The 23,108-nt window shown below is 35.9% G+C and overlaps 1 protein-coding gene across 1 annotated transcript in view; it reads right to left on the bottom strand.

Moving 5' to 3' along the window:
- LOC128862813 (cell adhesion molecule Dscam2-like) overlaps positions 1-23,108 on the bottom strand; it is a 187,089-nt gene that overhangs the window by 47,371 nt on the left and 116,610 nt on the right. Inside the window, 1 exon segment of the mRNA XM_054101566.1 lies at positions 11,057-11,656. Within this exon segment, the coding sequence (XP_053957541.1) occupies positions 11,057-11,656 (600 nt within the window).

Below are 23,108 nucleotides of genomic sequence, written 5' to 3'. Positions count from 1 at the left end.
GGCAATTCCCTCATACCGGAGTTTTCTGCCGAGGTTAATCTCAGCACATAGAAAGATGGCGTACACTTCCACGTAGAATATGCTGCGAAAACTACCCATGGGTACATATCGCTTTGTTTTGGAGCCATATATTCCAGCGCCTTAGCTATTTGATGCTTTCGGGCCTTTCCTTTCGAGAAATTTGGAGTTTCCTTTGAAGTGCAGGTATAAGTGGATAAAACTGATGTTACCTGCCATGTCTGGCCGACTGTGGCAGATCCTCCTGTCATTAAACAGAAGGGACAGTTGGCTGGACTGATGACGGGCCACTTTCTATGGGTGAAGCACATGGAAAAGGTAGACATCTCACACAGTGCATTCTGCCCAGCATGTGGAGAAAAGGTTGACATGGCGGACTACCGTCTGCGCATCTGCCTGGCCTTCTCTTGAATCAGGCTTGAAGTTTTTGGCACGGGTGTGTTAAGAAGCGACCACCTTGACTTCTTGGCACCACAAGATCTACTCTACTAATGTTGTCTGAGTGTTGTACTTACTAGTTGTCCCGACGAAAAAAAAAATACATACTTTCTCTCAAAATTTAATAACTAAATTAACGTAAATAAATGAATATAATCGTAGCCTTCGTTCGCCTTCGTTATTTCGCAGGAAAAAAGAGCAACGAATTGTTGGCAAATTTCACAAGCGTTGTCTGTCAAACGGTTCTCAACCAAGCCCATCATCCCAGTGCTCGACCCTTAACATATTTACTGAATTTTTCGCTGCGTGACTTATGTTAACCTTTAAATTATAAACTGAATTTGTTTAACGTTCAGCATCCTAAGTAGCTGGCAGAAGAAGAGTTCCAGGACAGTTTTGAACAATGGGAAATTCTCGTGAGGCGAGGAAAAGATAAAGGAGGAAGGATGAGGGGATCCTCCCATTGAAGTTGATAATAAGTTAATATGCAATTAAAATAATTGTTTAGAGCACATCACTCCCCATCCAAAATATTTTATAAATATTTTAAGACTTCCACCAAAATATTTTGAAAAAATATAAAGATTTACATGAACTGGACGGGTTTGAAAGTAAATCCAAAAAGTTTTCATAAATAAAATTAGTTTATATAAAAATACATATTTTTTTCCTAAAAATCACTTCATATGATGGGACAGTTTAAGCTTAAAATGTTTGCATACAAAGATTTAAAAATTTTATCAAGAGAATCAAAATACCGCTTTTTTGAAAAAAAGTTTGCGACGTCTATAAAATAAACTTTCTAAGAAATGAAGAGAAAGCTATTGAATTTTTCTTAAATCTACCTTTCAGAAAATGTCAAAAACAGCACCATAAAAGTCACTTTTTGTTTCCCTTGGTACAGTTTTTAAATCTTTTTAAAAAGACCTGCCGCCTTTCTAGACCTCAGCTCCAAACAGAGAAGGATAAAGTAAGGAGTGCCGTAGAGTGGTGTCTTTTTCACCCTTACTTTTCAACTTCTATATTTTGAAGCTTTTCCAACCATCAGAGGGAGTTTCATTGGCCTCCAATGTTGGCGACCATTCGATAATGGCATCTGATAATGACATTGATGGATTGTGTTTCTAGGTGAACGTTTATCTCGCCAGCCTTTCTCGCTTTTTCACTGCGAATAATCTCCAGATTTCCCCAAGGCGACCCTTTTTACTAGCTGAACGAATGAGGTCAAACTGCAGTTAAAAGTAGAAGTCGATGACCGGACAATAATAGTCGATATTAATATTAAACATTCGGTCAATCATCTTCGAGAGTTTGTTCTCCTTCTCGGCGCATATAATCGCCATTATCGCCATGATCCGAAACCGCAAGAAGGTCCTCAAATCCTTAGCCGGCGACACCTGGGGCAAAGAAAAGAAATATTGCTGTCGAAATTTAAAGCAATTGGCCGTCCGGCTTTGAATTACGCTGCATACGTCTAGTTCCCTGGCAATAGTGATTCGCAGTTGTCAAAGCTTCGTACCTGTGAGAATACTGCCATCAAGACCACCACGGGAGTACGGGAGCATACTGTCAGTATACAAACAGACATTAAACGACATTCATCGTAAACCTCTTATCAACTTCCCAAACTTTCGACCACCCAATGCCGGCAACGGGGTCTAAACACTACAAATCGCAGACGAAAAGCTTCAGCTCTCTGGTGAGACTCGCGTAGGTTAGAAAAAATGGCTGCCCTCTTGGACGAGGACACAAAGTGGAAAAACAAAAGAAACACTGAAGAGGGGAGAAGAAGGAAGCAGGAGGATAATGACCAAACGGTGATTAATTATGTTAACCACTTCAATCTTCTGACAAAATTAACCAGGTGCGTAATGCTTAAACCTGCTACATCGGCAGGTGTAGAAAAAAATTGAGAGCCCAGATATCTGAATCATAGCCCGACAAGAGGAGGGAAACTGAGGAGAAGGTGCTGAGATGATTCCACTTCGTCTTCCAAACCACTTCTGCAGAAAGGACTTGCGGTAATCCAAAGTTTCACTGCACGTCACCTAACGGACAATGCCAATTTGAGAGCTGCGGCCTTATTAGCCTAAGAAGTTCCCTCTAGTGCCTCCTATCTGCCCGTACCCGGAAGGATCTTGCGACTTTGCACGTTGGCGCACTAAGCCAGCGTTTACTAAGTTGAAGCGAGATCCATCTTTCCAGGAGCAGACCACAGGTTCTCAAGGGAACCCAATCCTCTTATTTTGCGGTGAAACCGTTTCGAGGGTATCCTCTCTGGCCAGCTCATCAGCCCAGCAGTTTCCCGCTATGCCACTACCCAAATGGGCCTAATATCGAAGTATTCGGTTGCTGTTGAGAGAGAAGTCAGTTATTCCCGCGTAACATTGGCGAATATAGTTGCAGGGTAAACTTCTATGTATTTATAATAGACCCCGACACACTCAATATATGTCCGGCATGAGAAGGTACCCCGCACGATGCTAACCACCTAATCACATGCTCTCTTAACCCCACTCACCTAACACCCCTTTTCTGGACCCAACCGGTACAAACAGCATGTTTTCTGGGCTAAACCGTGACGATCGGTGACTACACCGAACTGGCAAAGCTTGATGAACTGCTACTTCTAAGCTTAAACTCTTATATCATTTGAAGTTATTTATATAAACGATATTTATCAAAACTAATTTTCTTTATAAAAACTCAATTGGAGTTACTTCTAAATCGGTCAGCCCCACGTAAATATACATTTTTTTCCGAAATTTTCTGTTGTGAGTCTTATAATAAAATGAGGTTTATAATTCCGGTGGAGAAACCGTAAGTTGGTTGGTGAGGCAGAGTAATATATTTTCCTTTTGGAAACTTCGATTCAAAGTACAATACAAAATTCGCTTTTTATTAGATTACTTTAGCAATTTTTTTGTGCCATACTACTCTTAAATACTTAGTGCTGCAACATATAATTTTTGGTGCCAAATATATGTATTATTTCTGTAAGGTGCATTAGCTTGAAGCAAGTGCTCGATTCTTATTTGCATACATTAGTTGTTGGTTGGTGCCATTTTAATTGATTTAGCTCATTCACAAATTTACCCGAAACGGATAGTACCGCCGTATACTCAACAGATCCCGCGCGATTGCTGACCCGACACGTGTAGTTGCCGTTGTGGCGTGACGTCACATTGTGTATGGATATGATGCTGGAAAATGGTGCATACTCGTTGATGGTGAGGGTGCCATCTGTTGGACTATAACTTTTTCCACCCAAACCACCAATGCCGCCGCCACCGCTTTGTGAGCGGCCGCCTATCTCACTTGGCATATTTACAATCGGAGTTTGTTGGACAGCGTTGTCCAATATAGGTATGCCATCTTTTAGCCATGTTATGTTGAACGGCTGGTCACCCTGACTACTCGAACACATTAGCTGGGTGCGCATGCCCTCAGTGATTTCCTCTTCGAAGCTGAATGGTGATATGCGTGGGGGAACTAAATGTGTAGATTTAAATATATAGTTTGTTTACAAATACAGTTTTTTCTTTCTTAAATAAATTGATTGATAGCTAGAATGGGAAGAAAGGTTAGGAAAAGGAGTTGAACGAAATTTTCACATAAACGGTTCGTTCATAATATTTTCGCAGCAGATTTTCGAAGAAATATTTTTAATGAGATGATACTATGATGATGACGTAGTTAAAAAGAAAATTTGCTGTTATGTAATATAAATACAAATAAATTTCATGAAACCTCAATTCAAAAAAATATTTCTGAAATGTTGCTCCGAGCTTCGTCGAAAGAAACCTTAAAAAAAACAGATTTTCAATTATTTTGAAAACCAATAGCCCACTTTAGTGTACATGCAAGCTTTATGAATTCAGTTTCTAAAAACACTAGACATTCTTATAGTTTAATTAATTCAAACAATCGGCGTCATGAAAAAGAAAGTGAAAATAGAGTAGGAGTAGCTCCTCTTTCTCCAATAAGGTGCTTACAAGGAAATTTTCCATTTAACAGCAATAACATTTCCCTTGATGGGAGATCAATTCGGGCCGACCCAAATGTTGATGTCAGTGAAAAATACTAGCATTTCAATAAATTTCCAGTACAGTTATTTTCAAGTCAACCCCATTTACGCTGCCTCAATGAAGGAAAGACTGCGATTCATATGTTTGCTTCTTGAGCCTGTTTCCTCTTTTTTGAGGTTTGGAATGAGACTTTAAGACTTAGGAAGACATAAGATATCAATTGACGAAAATATGAAACCTTTTATAAATATGAGTATATATTTGTACCTATTCCATTTTGTATGTGATTCAGGTCGATTTTCAGTAAATTGAAATGCACATGAAAAGAGTCCAATGAAATGCATTTAGTTGATGTTGATGAATGATATTTTCTACATACACATCAGAAGAAAAGTATTTAGTCATATTTAGTATATATCGTCGACATCACTTAGTGAATATTCACACATAATAAGGTTTTCCAGCAGAAAAGCAAACAAGCACGAAAAATATTCACTTTATGAAATTTAGGTAATTATTGGGTGGATATAAATGCCTATAAATCCAGCATTTTTGATGCTGTTCACTTAGACTTTTGCAATAAAATGCATATAAAATAATATTTTAGAAATATTCGTATCATGCCAATAGTTTTGCAGTAATTTTCTTCTCTCTTGCCTTAAGCAATTATGAGCCTGTATATACTGGACCACATCCACTTTAAGGATAAGAGGATTAATATACACTTATAAATATATATGAATGCATTAGAATATGCACCTTTTTTCTAGAGATTAAAAAATAAATATTTTTGTTTTTATGTAAAAAGCATTTTGAAATGTAATATATCTACATATATGAATACAACTTTATTTGTAATAAAAAATATTGATCTCCCACAAAACGTTTGCTCTCCATAAATATGTAAATCTCCTTCAAAAAGAAAAAGTTCCTGTTCTTGTAATGATTATTCCAGAAAAAGACTTTATACATTCATAGCAAACTGAAATAATTTTTAGTTTGGGTTTAAATAATTTTTTTTTTTTTTAATTTTGTCCGATTTTCACTTCGATTTCCGTTTCTTAATTCTGACATATTTGCACATGACAACCATACATTGTAGTTTATCTATGTGTACGAATTAACTGAAGGATATTTATTGATGTAATTATTAGTACAAGCATGACAAGTAGAGAGGTATGATTCATTCAAAATGATTAACGCATTGACTGCCAAGCTGATGTACGAAACAAAATGTAACTTTTTATTAGACATTCAAAAAAGTCTTAAGTCTTAAAAAGCTCAATAACCTAAATCTGCAAGTTTATTTATTCATTTATTAATCTAATTTATAATAACTATTGTATTACCCTTCATCTATGCAACTTAATACACTTGAAGCTCAATATAGTTTCCTGGCTAGCCTGGGGTTTAGCCTAAAACGAAATGATAAAATGGTTGCTAAACTACAAAAGCGCCAGTTTAAAGCAAATAACGTACGAGAAGTATGCACAAAAAGCATATCTCATAATTTGAGAGTCTCAACGACAGAACCTTCACGAGTAAAATCTCGCTTGTTTCGTAAAGCATCACACGCACATAGAGACTCTTGACTAATTATTCACTTATTCTTTGGGAAGAGTTATATATATATATATATAATTGGCGCGTACACCCTTTTTGGGTATTTGGCCGAGCTCCTCCTCCTATTTGTGGTGTGCGTCTTGAAGTTGTTCCACAAATGGAGGGACCTACAGTTTAGAGCCGACTCCGAACGGCAGATATTTTTATGAGGAGCTTTTTCTTGGCAGATATACACTCGGAGGTTTGCCATTGCCTGCCAAGGGGCGACCGCTATTAGAATAATGTTTTTCTTAATTTTGGTGTGTTCACCGAAATTCGAGCCAACGTTCTCTCGGTGAATTCCGAATGGTAGTCACGCACCAACCCATTCGGCTACGGCTGCCGCCTAGGAAGAGTGAGAGAAGAAAAATAAACTGTTGTTTGCATACCATCGATAAACAGGTCTCTAAAATCTATAGAAATATGTACTATATGTAAGGTATAATGCGCTTCCTTCTTAAGGTGAGATACCATCGTACTTACACCAAAGACCAAGGCACATAGGCAGGTAGGTACGTAGGAAGGTAGGTAGAAGTGGCAGTCGGTCTTTACACCAACTCACTTAGACCTTTGCCGATCCATTGCCGATCCACATTAACAGTTTAGCTGCTACGCGTCGCTAAACCATTTTGTTTTGGTCGCAAGCCCATTGATCTGGCTGGTATTTACATCCCCAAAACCATTCAAGTATCATTCAAGAACGATAAGCCAAAATATCTAAGCCTAGCGGCATACCACGCAGAACAGTGACAGAGAAGATGGCTGACAGATATTTCCTGCTCCTCATTCTTGCGGCTTCTTCAGTAGTCGAAGATGAGTTATAAGTACATGTAATCTTTAAATCTTTGAGAGTAGTGAGGTATAAGGACATTTAATCTTTGAGCATGTCGATCTAGGAGACAATGGCCTGTGCTCAAAGCAATAAACCTAGAGACGATTTTCCTTAACCGATTGAGTAGCACCTGAAATCCTGCTCTGTCCAAATTTTTTTTGTAGCATTACAGCCCATCTCGTGTTGGCTGACTTGTATCACGCAGTTTGTATGTTGAGAAGGGTTTACCTATAATCTCTATACCAAGAGCGAGGCGAGTGGTTGAGTCCTATCTTGCTAATTTGTCAATTTCCTTGTATGTTACTATGCCCTGACACCAAGAAATTTAATCGCTACTTGGCTATAAGAATAAATATATAGATATTTTTCTAAGGTAATCACATTTTGCTTAACCAGACACCTACCTTTTAAATGGTTAGAGTTCCAGCTTGAAATACAATACGCTACAGTGATTAGGAAAGCGAGCCCAAACGCTTACTTTTGGCCTCTTACATTAGACCCCAAAGCTAACTTTATTGTCAAGCTTCGAGCCATCATTAAAGAACCATAAGCAGTTTCCCCGACTAGGTATGTTGTCAACCTATTCACATCTAGCTAGAATTCTAGTACTAAATAACCTATAAAAATGTGGTTTATTGAAACAATATTCAACAGAATTGGTTGGACCTAGAGCGAGTGTTATGGCCGAGTGTCCAACATCTAAATCGTACGATTGATCAGTTGCGGCAAGCCGAGCAGCAGTGTTATCTGAATTCTGTTTACCAACCAAGTCTAGGGGATCACAATGGGCCTTGGGCCACCGAGCGTCTTTTGTTAAACAAGCAACCTGACTAACTTAAGTCTAGAGAAGGCAAGAAGAAAAGAATATTCCAAGGTTCAGAGAGTTATAAGAGCGCTGCTGATACACATAAGCGCCACACGTTAAACTTTTTGAAGCCTGTTTCTAACCGTAGGATAAAATCTTCGACCCAACAGTTTGAAATTACAGGTTGAAAAGATTTCCTTTATGCCTCTTCTGAACGGCAGATAATTTTTTTATGGATAACTTTTTAAATCAGAAATTCACTCGGAGGCTTGACATTGTTTGCCGAGCGGCGACCACAATTAGAACAAACCTTTTCTACAATTTTGGTGTTTCGTGTCGACGGCGAATTTCGAGCCCAGGCACTTCAAAATGGTAAAGACGCGCCAACCCAGTCGGTTACGACGACCTCGAGTTAGGTTAAGGTACTATACATTGGGTGCAGAACTGGATTACTCTCACTTTTTAATATTATTATTATCATTATTTGCATAAGTGCTGATTATGGGGCGCGTAGTGCTTAAGTCAATAATTTGCACTAGGTTTTATCATTGGCTGTTTGTTTAGGTTCAGATGAGATTATTGCTAGATAGTCCCTCGTGAAGGCTGCGCCGCCAGGATCCTTTGGGTCGCCCTCTGCGCCTGTAACCTTGAGCGTTCCACTCTAAGGACATCGCTGGTATCTCTTGTGCTGCTTTTCTAAGAGTATATCCAATCCAAATTCACTTCCTTTTACGGTTTTTGATATTGATTGGATGTAAAACTCCCACTTATAAGTCCATAAATTTGTTGGAGCTTCCTGATGTAACATTGGTAACAAAACCAGCAGAGTTAGCTGAGATTTCTATAAGTCGCATAAAGCACCAAAAGTAATGGCATCTGGAGAGTACATGAAATATCTCTTGTTTTGAAAAATAGCCAGAACATACGCATATTAGTATAATGCCCTACTTAGGCCTGAGGACCCAATGAAACACCACTTATTTCGGCTCCTTTAAGTCCCGGTTGTGGATGATTGCAGATCCTAAGTTTATCAGACACAGATTAGACAATGCTACACGATAGAAATCATGAGAGGGCAAACCTCTACACTTCTCGTCTCCCATTAATCAGGATCCGGTCGTGATACTAACCGCTATACCTATCGAACTTCCGCCGAAATTGATGAGAGAGCACATTCTGTGTTTACGTTTATTTTTGGAAGGCTTAAAAGCAAAGGACATTTTTGAACTAATGTTGAAAGTGTCTAAAGTTCATCGCCAAGTCGCCATCAATGAGTATAGTAGAAATACGGGTTGCTGAATTTAAACGTGTTGTTGAATTGAAGCATTGAAGACTATCCACGTCAAGGACGTCCAAAAACAGTAGAAACACCAGAAATCATAGAAAAAAGTACAGGAAATCGTATTGGAAAATCGTCAAGTGACTACAAGAGATTTAGTAGAAGCCTTAGGCATCTCATTGGGCAGTGCAAGCAGTATTCTGGCTGAAGTATTGGAGTACTGGGTTTCAGAAAGCTGGGTGCCATATTCGCTAACAATGGAATAAAAACACATTAGTGTGCGACTTTATCAGCATCATTTAGACTGTTTTCGAAAGGATAAAGTAGATTTGGTGCATCGTTTCATCACTATGGATGAAACTTGGGTCTATAACCATGATTTTAAATCTGTTCTTCGGCTCGGAAACGAGTTCGTGTCCAGAAATCGACCAAGAAGGTGTTAGCATCAGCTTCTTTGGATGCAACAGGAATTTTGTGTGCGGATTACTTTCAATATAATAAATTCTGAATATTATTGTAAGATTTTAGATTAGCTGAAGGATAAAATTCGTGAAAAATACTTAGGTTGCAAAGAAAATAATTCTTTTTCAATGGCTATATTTTGACATGAATTGAAGTTGAATTGTATTCACCAAATTTGGCCCTTAGCGACTTTCATCTGTTTCCAGAGCTAAAAAAATGTATGTGTGGAAAGCGTTTTTCATCAAGTGATGAGGTCATAGCAGCTGTGGAGACATATTTTGCAGCCCTTCCAGATTCTCACTTGGGGGATGGAATTCATAAATTGCAGCCTCGTTAAATCAAATGTATTGATGTTCATGGAGACTAAACTGATTAATAGAGGGTAGTTGAAACCATAAAATTGTGTTTTTCTTATCGAACCGCAAAACTTATTGAACAACCAACTATAGCATAGCAGTCAATGGGTTAATGTTGGAGTATGTTTAATCCTATAAATTTGAGCCAATTTATTTTCAGTGATAGCTATGAACGTATGTATGTATTTGTGGCAAATATCTATTACCATAGGTACATATAAATTCATATGTATATATGCAAGGTGGCACAGAATTAATCATCCGGTTTTGTTCTTGGGTAATTCGTTTGCTAAATAAAATAAATGATTCTGGGTTTTCGAAATCTTTGTTTTGACCTTTACGCGCTCCAGTGCTACGGATTGCCGTACGATGCTATTTGCACAAATATAAATCCTCCGTTAGTGTGATTAATTTTGCGCCACCTTGTATGGTATTCGACTACTGAAATTGAAAGAAAATAAAAATGAAATGCAAAAAAATAAATACAAAATTTAACGGGTTTGCCCCAATAAAATTTGCAATAACTTTTTGCGTATAAAATTTATATGCAACTGTTGTTGTATGTGAAAAAAATACATTTTTATATTGCTACTCGGTTTTTGCTGCCGTACGTGGCAGATATTCACATTTTTATTTGTATTTACATCAATTAGATGTGCACCAGTGGCTACATTTACAACATTTACAAGTGACAAAAAAACGGAATGCGGATATTCTCGCACACATACGCATATATGTGTGTGTATACAGTACACCTATGTACATATAAGAGATATATAGTATTTGTATATTTTCGTGAATGTGCTTTTATGTGCAATAACATGCATTTGGCAGTAAAGTTTGCCAAAAATTCAAACGAAAACAGTTGAAAAAAACAACACAAAAAAGCCAAACATGCACAATGAAAATGGCCAGAATACCACTAGAAATATACGAGTATAAACAAAAAAGTAAACATGCAAAAGTACCCAATATACATGTATATCTACGCATACATACATATATACCTTACATATACTTGTACAATAAATACTCATACAGTTGCAAAAACATGCAGTGCGGTCTGAATGCTTGGTCAATATGCGTGCAAGAGTAAAAATACATTGAATCGAATCGAACGAACTAAACACATACATATGCACATGCATACATACATATACGGTATGTACTTGCATATGTATGGGTATGGCAAGCAGACAAGCAAACAATCAACATTCAACACAATAATAAAAATACCATTGACTCGTAGCTGTGCAGAGTGCGATACAGTGGCGGCATCGTTTTGGACGCGGCACGTATAGGTGCCGCTCTGTGCTCGCGTCACACTTGTGATGCTGAGGGCGCTGGTGAAATCATCATTTTGGCGAATTGTCACTTGGCCAGCGCCACCATCTATACCACCGCTACTACCATCCGCATTCGTTGACATTGATGCTGCCGCAGCTGCTGATGCTGAGGCCATATCGTCGTAGGACGTATGACCCGATGGACCTGATGCAGCAACGCCACCGGTACCGCTATGATGCCCACCGCTAACACCGCCGCCGCCATCGCGTAATACATAATTCACCCCGCTACTACTGCCGCTGCCACCACCACCACCACCACTACTACCACCACCACCACCATTACCACCAACAATTAGGTGGTTATGCCCTAAGTTGGCTGCTGCTGAGGAGGATGTGATGGCTGCGGCCATTTGTTGCAGCGGCTGTCCGTCCTTCAGCCAGGTAAATGTGAGCGGTAGGTCACCGGTGCCAATGACACATTGTATGCTCGTGCGGTCGCCGACATTCAGATCGCGTGCGAATGAGAATGGTGTAATCTTGGGTGGAACTTTTGGGTCGAAGCGAAATGAACGCGAAATGTGATCGTACGCATGAAATTGAACGCGGGAGTTTCATTTACTCAGTTATACGAAATTGAACAAGTTTTGTTTTTCAGTTATTCAAACAAATATTTATTGCAATTAAAAAGTGTTTAAAATTTTTGTGAAAAGGGCGTTTAAACAAAAAACATATAAATATGTAGTAAACGAAAGTATTTATGGTGAATCAATGCTGGATTGCTTGCGTTGTACCGTTCAATCAATATGCGTATTTTGGCACGCAATCCGGCACATTTAGTTGTTCTTATTGTTGTAATTGTTTTAAATACACATTTCTAGTATTTTGAATCGTATACTCGCAGATGCGCCAAATGCCCACACTTTTAGGTGGTTAGGGGGCCTGGCACTTACATTTCTCCTTTCATAGTGAACGTGTGTGAGTTCAATGCGGCCATCCTGCATGCACTTTTTGCAATTTGGCGGTTTTGATTTGAGTTGTGGTTGCGTGGTTAGCATTAATTAACAACATTCTGTTTGAATTGAGGTTTAGCGCCATGCCGAGTTTTTCAAACTTAAAGGAGGGAAGTTCACTTTTAGCTATTTAAATACTTTTGCGCACTGTAGCGTTCTATAACTAAAGCACTGAGACTCATTGAAAAGTTTTGGCAATTCATTTGTTTCTTATTTAATTTTAATAATTTTTTATGGAAATCTAGTTTTCTCTACCATAAAAACCGTACAAATCCTAGTTTCCAGCTTTGTGTAAATTAGAAGAAAATTTAATAAATTTTAGTTCACTCTACTACGAAATCCAGAAAAAAGTCCTAGTTTGAAATTATGTGAAAATGAAACGAAAATAAAAAAAAATGCATCAAAATTTACACTCTTTTGTCCGAGTCTGTGAAATAATTCTTATATAATAACAACGCTCCTACAAATACATTAAAAAATCCTAATTTCGAACTTTGTGTAAATATTTTAATTCACTATCCTACGAAAACCTTAAAAAATCCTAATTTTAAATTATGTGAAAATTAAAAAAAATGTCATAAACAGCTCACTCTACTATGAAAATCTTAAAAAAATTCTTGTTGCAAATTTTGTGAAAATTAAAATAATATTCAACAAATTTTAGTTCGCTTTCCCACGAAAGTCTTAAAAAATCCTAGTTTTAAATTATGTGAAATTTAAACGAAAATTAAAAAATATTTTATAAAAATTTCAAACTTTTTTCCGAGTCTGCAAAATAGTTCTTATTTAATTTTAAATATAATTCACTCTCCTACAAAAACTATAAAAAGTCATTGTTGCAAATCATAAAAAAGCCTAGTTTCAAATTATGTGAAAATTAAAAAAAAAAAATGTGGTCAAAATTTGGAAATTTTTTCACAGTCTGTAAAAAAATTTGTGTTAAATTTTAATATTTTTCTATGAAAATAAAGTTCAATCTACTACAAAAATCATAACAACTCTTACTTTTGAATTATATGAAAATTAAAAGAATATTCATCAAACTTTCAAACCTTTTTTAGAATCTTTAAAAAAAGTTTCCCGTATGGAGTATAAAAAGCCCATTAAATTTTAGCATGAAAAAGTTCAAGTTTGATTTTCAACCTTTTCGTTATTAAATAAAATCTATAGTACACTGCCCTGCTCTATGCAGACGAAGATTTGTCATTCGAGGTACACTAAAGGGTCTTTCAAAAGTGACGCCTTGATGTCAGTAGTGAATAATTCATAAGCGGTGCCTTTTTAGAAATAGAAATATGTTACAAGTTTCCCATTTTACATTGGACTATGAGCCTAGGTGTGCTCCATAGCAGACAACCACTGTAACCTAATCTCACCTAACCTACAAATAATGAGCCGCACAACATGCAGGACATTAGCTAGTATTGATGAACTACTTTTCTTCTCATGCAAGTAATTTTCATGCTTTTAAAAGTTTGAACTTCACAGAATCCTCCCTTTATTAACTCTTGCGTTCGCTGTGTATAGTAATTTTGAATTAATTCATTCGAAATGCCCTTCACGGGACCTTTTCAATTTGTCACCGACATTCAATGAAACTCTGTACTTTTTTTTGCTTTTTGTTGCTGTATTCAACTTTCACCTCTCTACAAACGCTTATTTACATTTTGTATTTTATATTCTGTTCTCGATGCAAATTCCCGTATAAATCATTTGACCGCAAACCACTTAACCATTACCCATAAACATTGTTTAGCCAAGGACGACCGCATGTCACACAACACAATGCCCCATAATGAGGATTCTGTCTTGCTCATACAACCAAACGTCCACACAGTCAACCAGACGTATCACACAATAAATCCTACCCATCTACTGTGTCGCACATACATACGAACATATGAGTGACGAATTAAAGTATGAACGGGTGGTAGGCTGTTGTGGGGTGAACGCTTGATGTTGACAAAACACACAACTGTGCGGTGAGCGCCGAAGGAGCGCCGCACCATGACGCCGCGTCGCGAATGCGCAATGCTGATGCAGATACAAATGCAGGTTCAGATGCAGAGAAATGCAAAATTGTAAAATGCAAATCGTGGAGTGCACACAACATAAATGGTGGGGATAAAAGGAAAAGAAAAACAAAATAAAATTGGAAAACCAAATTAAGTGAGGCAAATATAAATTCTGGAAATAGTTGAAAAATAAAGAAATAAAAATAAAAAATTGTGCGTAAAAATTCTGTGCATTTCAATGGCAGTGAGTTTAGTAGTAAAATTGGTTAGTTAATACATAGAAAATGTAGAAATTTCTCGTAGAAATCAATACAATAAATATATAGTGAAAAAGGATGCAGAAGATAGAAAGCTTAAAGTGAGGATGGGGCGGACGTTGGAATATTTTAGTGGGGAGAGGTGAATTCGAGTTCAATGTTGTGCAAAATTCGAGCTGTGTGTGAGCTGCATGCTGATCATTCGCGAAAACTTTTGCAAGCAAGCAGGCGTGATCGAGTGCGCGTGAATTGAATGGAAATGGTGCAGAGGAGTGCAACAAGAGCGTGAGCCCTTAGTGCGGATAATGAAATTGATTTGTAAAAATTAATATTATTTTATTTTAGTATATTTAAGTATTTAATGCGTAAAAATGTAAATTTTAGATAAACCATTTTCTTAATTGTTAAAAATAAATATAATTTAGCGATGATACGAGGGTAGTTCGATAAGGCTTTAAGAAATGCAATACCATGGCGTTCGCAGCATTAAAGGGGATAACTTTTTGGTGAGCATCACTTGATAATTATTATTATTATAAGATTATTTAAAAAATTGTTATTTTTTTCTAAAAATGATTGTACAGTTACATCCAGTAAATTTTTTTTTAATTATATTAATTTATTTTCTTTATATTTTCTTAAAGCCAAATTGGACAACCCTCGTATATAAAAATTTATTGCTTATATAGAAGTACAAGGAGTCGCAAAATTAATCATCCAAGTCTCTTTTAGAGTAACTTTTAAAAAAAATCTTCATTGTTTGTCTTTTTTGCATACTGCAGTTTTCGCATACGACGCCATTTGCAAAAATTATAAAACTTCCAATAACGTGATTAATTTTGCGCCACCTTGTATATGAGGAATACGAGAAGACGTGACGAGTACTTGGCCACTCGCAATTTTCAAAGTATTGATATTGTATAGACAGTGGCGAGCATAACTGGGTGCATGGTGACTTGTTTTAAGGGGTCCCGGTGGTCTAGAGCTCGAAAATTTATGGTATTTTCAGGAATAAAAGGAATAACGATATTTGAATTTATTAGGCTTTTTTTAACTTACATACAAATATGATTTTTTTTTTTTAATCATTGAAATTGTAATACGATTGTAGGGCGGGCAATAGCCATTGATGTTGTGTACAACATATTAAAATTTCAGATGACTCGGTTGAATAGTTTTTTTTTGTTTTTGACAACACCTAACCGAAAAAAGTAGTTTTGAGGTAATTGAGTTTAAAGCTTTGATGCCGGCTCGTGACGAATCTGACTCTACCTGCTAAAACGGTTGTATCTGTAGGATCGAAAATACTGGAAATATTCTTCCAAAAATTTGACAGTATATTCTTAAAATCCCATACTTTCGAAATATCAAAAAAGTCAATTTTTTGAAAATTGTAGGCAACCGAGACCCCGGTGGTTTTACAATGTTTTTTCAAGTTAATATATATTAATATTTTTTTGTACTTTTTTTAAAACAAATTTTTCTGCTTTAACAAAAAGCATTGCCTTTTGCATTTTGTTCCACATAACAATGAATTTCTTGTGAAAATTTTGAATAGAAAAATCTCCTGCAGAATCTCCATAAATTTCACTTGTTGTATGAAAAATGGGCTGCCAGCAAACAAAAATTTATTAAAAACTAACGCCGCTTAATACTTATACTGGCTGTACAATTTTTTTTTTACTGCAAACCCAAAAATTTAGATTAAAAAGTGCAAAATGTTAATGCAAATTTGCTGAATTTCTCTAAATTTTAATTCAAAATTGAAAGGTTGATTTATGTGGTTTTGGTTAAAGCATTAATATCATTTTTTTAAATACTTAATACAAAAACGTCAACTTGAAAATATTGGAAATATAAAAAAAAATGTCAGGCATTCTGTTATGGACGCCAGTGTATACATATTTTAATGATACCAAACATATTTGGAAACTAGGGTGGTACTCAAACAGACGTGATAATGAATAGTTGTTACGACACCACCTAGAATTGTTGTATATTGAAAGAGGTAGAACACGTAACTTTTTTTTATTGTGACAACGTTTGATATTTACTGGTGCCGCAAAGCTTACGATGCTTTCTGTGTGAACTTATGAGAAAAAAATTCTTTTTTTGGTTCTGAATCTAATATATAATATAATAGTTAAATAATGTGGTTGTTTCAATGTAAAAATGATATATATCTTCAGAATATTTATAAATTTAAGACTTACAAAAATATTTATTTAAAATTTATAAAAAGATAAAAGAAGATTTATTAAAAAATATAATCTCCAGAAGATTTATAAAATTAGATTTCTTAAAAGAAATAAGATTAGCCATTTTACAGGGCCGACATTGTTGATAAGCTTCTACTTACCGTGTAAATAAGTAAGATTAATATTAAGATTAAGACTTCATAGTTTGACAATTTCCGAATATAAATATTTATATTGATTGCTAATATTGTTGTTGCCAAATTTGGCTTGCTTTCTTCACACTTTGGTATAATCGCTAAAGTAATTTGTAATGTAGTTTATTGAAATAAAGTAAAATAAAAATACCGCTTTCCCCTTAATTTTTATAAACTTAGCTAAAATTTGGTAAAAAAGCCTTTTTCCAATGAAAAATACACGAAGTATTCATGAGCTTTCCAGTACCATTAAATATCAATCGATTTCAGAACAAAACACAGTGTAGTTTCTTTTTCAACATATTGTACAAGACTTAATGGGGTCTCATAATAAATATTCAGTACCTCAACATTTTCTGGGCCCCCCTAGTGCATTTGGTACATAAAGCGCACGCTATTTCGCGTGAGACAAAAAATCACGCACAGTGCTCTAAGAGAGTTTTTGTCAGAGACTTGCTGTGGCATGTACAGACTACTGCAATTCGATCAAGAGCGCTATGAAACTTATTGGCTTACAAGAGTTAGAGTTTCTGCACTATAGAGATCGAAACGTTAAATTTTGTACTTTAATTTCATAAGCTTGCTAAACTTGTTTGAGACTAAAAAAATTATAAAAAATATTCTTTAAGTACGAATAATTTCGACTTATAACACTTTGAAGAAACACTTGCGGTACAATTTTTGAGGTAAATTTTTCATACTGTATCCGAAGTCCAGAAATTTTAATGCAAATGCCAACCTTTTGCTAAGAAAAATAGGCAGCTTTTGAAATAGAGTATCAAAATTTGTATGCTCCATTCGCATATAACTTCTATACAAGATGGCGCAAAATTATTCATCGATTTTTGTTTTTTAATAACTTTTGTTTGCAAATTACCAAACAATGCGAATGATTTTGAGTGATGGAATTATCTCTTTTGACCTTTACTTGCTCGATTACGGACTGCAACGGACTAGTTTCTTTTTCTTGATTGGCGCTTAACCACTTAAGTGATTTTGGCCGAGTAGTTTACGAGTCTCAAATATGATTCTGATTATATGTTCTGTTAGGATGATTAATTCTGAGCCACCTTATATATGTGCGCTGGAATCGTCCTTTTGCAAACTTTCATAAATTGGAAATCATCATATAAGTAATATATCACTGCGACAGTTTTATTCTTTTCAACACTCATATAAATTAAAAATTTGTATACTTTTGAAATTCCGAGAGACGCGAGAATGTTATTAGTTCGGGTTAGTTAGTTATGACTACCTCTCGCGTCTTAATACTGCTTATGACCCAAAGCACATTAAAAAGTAGCAGCAGTAGATTCCTGTAGAGCTACTACATTTAACTTTATGCGACACTTAACTTTTTGCTTGTAATAGAAAAAGTAAAGTATTCTGAAATAATCTTATATAGGCTGATGAGCTAGTGATACAGCTAAAATAGTCACTTGGTCTGGTTCATATTCCCCGTAACTCAGGTAACTAACTATATCTGTAGATCAGTAAAAGGACATCAGGGGATTTAGCATTGCGATCTGAAAGATTTGTAGTCCCCCCTCATGGATTTAGATCGTTTCTCTGAGCCCAACTTTATCAATATTTGTCTTACATATATTATAGGGGGTTTTCCTTCTTTGGTAAAATATGTTTACTCAGTTGTTTGTTCCGCTTAGGGATCATTGCTGGGCATGATCCCAGCACATATTTTGCGGTTTCATTTTCCTCCCTATCGAATCAGTTCCATTTGAGTATAGTCCCAGGTTAGTAAGATAATAATTTAGTCTACAATGTTGCATTCCTGCGATGATTCTATAATTGTTCTTATTTAATCCCATACACTTCTTAAATCGTTTTAGGTTAAAGCTACCTACCATTGCTTTTGATTGCGATTAACCCTAATGATCTTCTTTGTCTTTTTTCTACTTCTTGATTAAAAGCGGAGAAATTACTCTTTCCTCAGTCACCAAATTTGTTTTGGACCTATAAATCAGCAGGCTCCTTCTTGCTGGCAATTTATCTGCCATTTCGTTCTAAGTAATTCCTATGTGCCCCTGAACTCATAAGATACGTAACTAGTTGTTCTGACCTACGCTTATCAAAATATTCTAGCACCAGTTTTGATGCAACCTGGAAATATTTGAAAGCCTTGATTGCTGCCTGGCTATCAGTTTATAGCTATGCTTCTGCTTGATTTAACCTGAAAAGGCTTGAGAGTTTTGAATGCTGATAGCCAGAATAACTATGCTTATGTTGGTGTAAGTGCGTGAAATGTGAAAGTGAGCGCATCTTTCTATGGCGTAGACTTCGTCTTGAAATATATTTGTATTCTTGCCTTACTCTTCTGCGTATGTTTTTCCCGGTCCACAGACACCTGATCTTGCGTTTTGGTTGCGCGGTTAGAGACCCGTCCGCGTACCATGTTATCATGCCTTGGTTTATCTTGGGGGCTTAAATAACCCCTCCCAAGTATTTTTATTGCCCAGTTCAGTCATGAAGTATTTGACAAATCTGAGCATCGGTAACATCATTTAGAAATGCACCATCACATGTTTGCAAGGAAATAATATATCCAGACTTAAGACTACCAACTGTATTCGATAAAATTAGCAATATTAGTCTTAAGTATCGGCTTCATATTCATCCAAGTCCTCGAATATCTAATTTAATAAATGACACCAAATTACTGAATTTTAAGTGAAGACAGATTGTATTTAATAAATAGAGCTATAAAAAAATTTTAAACAAACGACATTTTTTAGCAGAAAATGATATATAGTATTATGTTTCGGGATATGGCTCGAGTCCAAGTTCCGCACTGACTTTGTATATAGTATGATTTCAATTCTCTTGCTATCTAGTAGATGTTTACCAAAGTTTTTTTTAAACCTTAAACGAAAAGACAGATATTTTCTTAAAACAAAAATTTACATTTATTTCCAAGTATTCGTGTGCAGTTTTAGTCTTTTTTACGGCACACACACTTTGTGGAAGAAACATACACACAAATACACTAATTTACATATGGATCTCCCGGCGAACAATACTCTTAGCTATGATACGCACTATAACGGCATGGTTGAATGTGAAATTTTTTTAAAACAATCGTACTTTTGTACTTACAAATGCCAGAAAAATGCAAATTTAACGGCCAAAAAAGCGATTGCTTAAAATTCAATTTTTTTGTTGTTGTAAAAAAGTACACTCCTCCGAAAAAGTGTGCAGAAAAACTATAAAAAATATGTGCATACTCGTATATGTACTCATCAGTCCCCCTACAGACGTACATTCCCGGCAGTCAAAGTTACTAGTTTTGAACTACTGATTGCCACTTTGTTTAGCAGCTCAAGTAGTTCATTTTCGGCTTTTTAATGCTAACAAATTTTAATTTAAAATTTTTAACTCTATTATTGCTATTATTAGCCTGCTGCGCACTGCGGTCGAAAGAGATTATTTTGCAAACCTGCTGAAGTACTCAAAAAATGGTATCAAATCCTGGGGCTATTGTTCCATAATTTACATGAATGCTCACCAAGGTGGTGTAGCCGTTTTCTGCATAGATCAGAACATTTCCAAAGGATATTCACAGAATCGACAGATGATGGTTTCAGAAAGACCAATTTTGTTTAAGTGAGCTGTAAAGAAACCAGTCAAAAGTCTTAAGTCTACTCTGCTGAGCGAAAGTACAATAGCTTATTAGAAATTTCTCTGTCCGGCGTTAGGAATTATTTCGCTTATCGCTGAACTATAGAATTTTGCTAGTTTTCAACGAATTCTTTCTCCTCCCATTCCCTGAAAAATTCATTAATATGGCCCTTTGTAGGCCTTCAAAAAAGCTCATAATCAATTAGGGGCATATTTGGCCCTATTTTAGCTAGGTTATCAGCCTTTTTATTTCTCTGATATACATCATGTCCTGGAATCTAATCTAATAATACTGTTAAGAAGGTTCAGATAGTCATTTAGCATTTTTGAGGTGATTACAGTTGTCTCTGTCTTTACCGACGGCTTCAAGATGAAATCAGAAGCCGGAGCTGGGGTTTTATATAAATTAGGCAATTTATCTATTTCTTTAAAACTGCTGAATACTCCTAGTATTTTTCAGGCAAGAAGTCTTATCGATTCTGCAGGCATGTGAAATTCTTATATTAACTTTTTTTCCAATAGTCAAGCCGCCATAATGCAGATTCAAATTGGTCAACTCCTGTAAAGACGAGATGAAATCTCTTAGGTATGCAAGTGACATTTCTCTGAATCAAATTGCAGATGAACTTGCCAGGAATGGGACTGAATTGGCCTCATAGACTTCCTACCCGGTCATCGGCATTCCCTGACTGTTGTTAAATGGGAATTGTACAACTTATTTCTCAGGAAATCGCAAAAAAGATGCGATTTCCTCAGTACAATGGACGCATGAATCTGACAGAGCTGGAGACTCCACGCCATTCAATTTCCAAACTCGTAGCTGTGTTTACCGGTCATTGGACGATCGGCACACCCAAAGCTAGCTTTTTAATACCCAATGCAGAAGTTGTGGGGACCTTTCAGAGAAGGAAACTATTGAGAACTTTCTCTATAAACCTCCGGGTTTGGCAACTAGGCGTTTAAGGTCACTGGATGTTCCTTTCTTCGACTACCTGAGGCAGTGCGCCAACCTAATTCCAATCAATCTAATCCATAATATCAACAGCTCTGGCTGGCTGTAGATATCTGCCTGTTGGAGGCCTTATAATGGTATCAAAACGGCGCTTTAGTGCTACTTAGGGAGTGCCAGACCGGCACCTCAACCATTTCACACCTACCTACCATACTTGAACGCTGATTACTTGAAGTAATGATTAATTGAATTTTAACGGCTCACTCCACAGATGAGTGGATTACGATGGGCCCCATCAACATCTAATAAAACATATTGTAATAATTGGTAATTTTGCAACTAGTTACCACCGAACCACATACATATGTATGTTATGCAGTGCGACTGCTTCAGTTAGATACCGGTTCATTAACAAGAAAGTTTGCTGCGTAGGGAACCCCCGCAGAAAAATAGTTTGCATAAATGGCAATAAAATCAATAAAAAAGTGGGGGATAGAAAACTAGCTCGCGAATATTGCATGAGGAATAATGAAAGGCTATATTAGCATATGCACATTAGGGTGATCCAAAACAAACATTTTTTTTTGGATAATACCCCTAAATTTGTTCTATGATGAAACAATTAGACACCTATTTTTGGTTTTTTTGTTTTTATAGTTAGCCATGCCAAAATGCTATTGAATTTCTAGGGGGAAAATGCACTTTGCCGTAAATTTGGTATACAATTTTGCAGATCGGTATTATTTTCACTTCTCAAATGTCCAAAAAGCCTGCATATGAACATGAAATAAAAAATAAAATAATACAAAAATATATATATTAATTAGCGCCTACACCCTTTGTTGAGTGTTCGCCCAAGCTGTTCCTGCTATTAGTGGTGTGCGCCTTGATGTTGCTTCAGAAACAAAAAAATTAACTATTCTTTATAGCGACCTCTCAAAAAACATGCAACTTTCTAAGTTATATGAAAAAGTTATGAAATAGCAATAATAAAATGTTGGGGCCATTTAAAAACCTTTAAAAGCAACATAACTATGCACTGCGTTAAGGGGGGATTCTACTGTAAAAATCAAATTTTCATGGATTTTGTTTTCATACTTGTATTAATTTAATTAGTAAAAAAAAGTTTAGGGTTACATAAACACAGGTCTTGAGTGTACAAAAAAATTTTTTAAATTTATTTTCATATCAAAATGGCAGCTGTACAGCCGCTCCCCCGAAACGCCTTTTGAAATCTGCCCACACTGTCGCGCATTTAAAAAAAATCTGAAATGAAAAAAACCAAATTTTTTTTATTATATATCATTATTTTTAGTTGTTAAGCCTATTACTTGCAAAAAAAAAATTTTTTTGTAAAATTTTTGAAGTTTTTTAAAAAATCGACATTTTTTTGTTGTCATTTTGTTATTAAAAAAGGGGTTATAAATAATAAATTTTTTCCCACCAAAGCTTTAAAAACTAGTAAATATTGTTAAAAATATACTATCAAAGTTTGAGCTTGATATGTTAATTTGTCACGGAGCTGTGATGTGGGCAATTTTGAAAACGTGGTTTCGAGAAAAACACGCTTAAACAATTTTTCATACTTACAGCATATGACCGTAAACCGCTCGAGCGCTCAGTTTATACCTGCTTTGCTAAAACTTTTATAACTTGAAAACTATTCAAGATTTCTTTTTAAGATTTTCATGGAACATTCTGGAGTTGTTTCTGAGTATGTTTCAACAAAAAGTAAAAAAT

Source organism: Anastrepha ludens, chromosome 5, assembly GCF_028408465.1.
Source record: "Anastrepha ludens isolate Willacy chromosome 5, idAnaLude1.1, whole genome shotgun sequence".
Lineage (NCBI taxonomy): Eukaryota > Metazoa > Arthropoda > Insecta > Diptera > Tephritidae > Anastrepha > Anastrepha ludens.
This window is presented reverse-complemented; position numbering and strand designations above follow the sequence as displayed.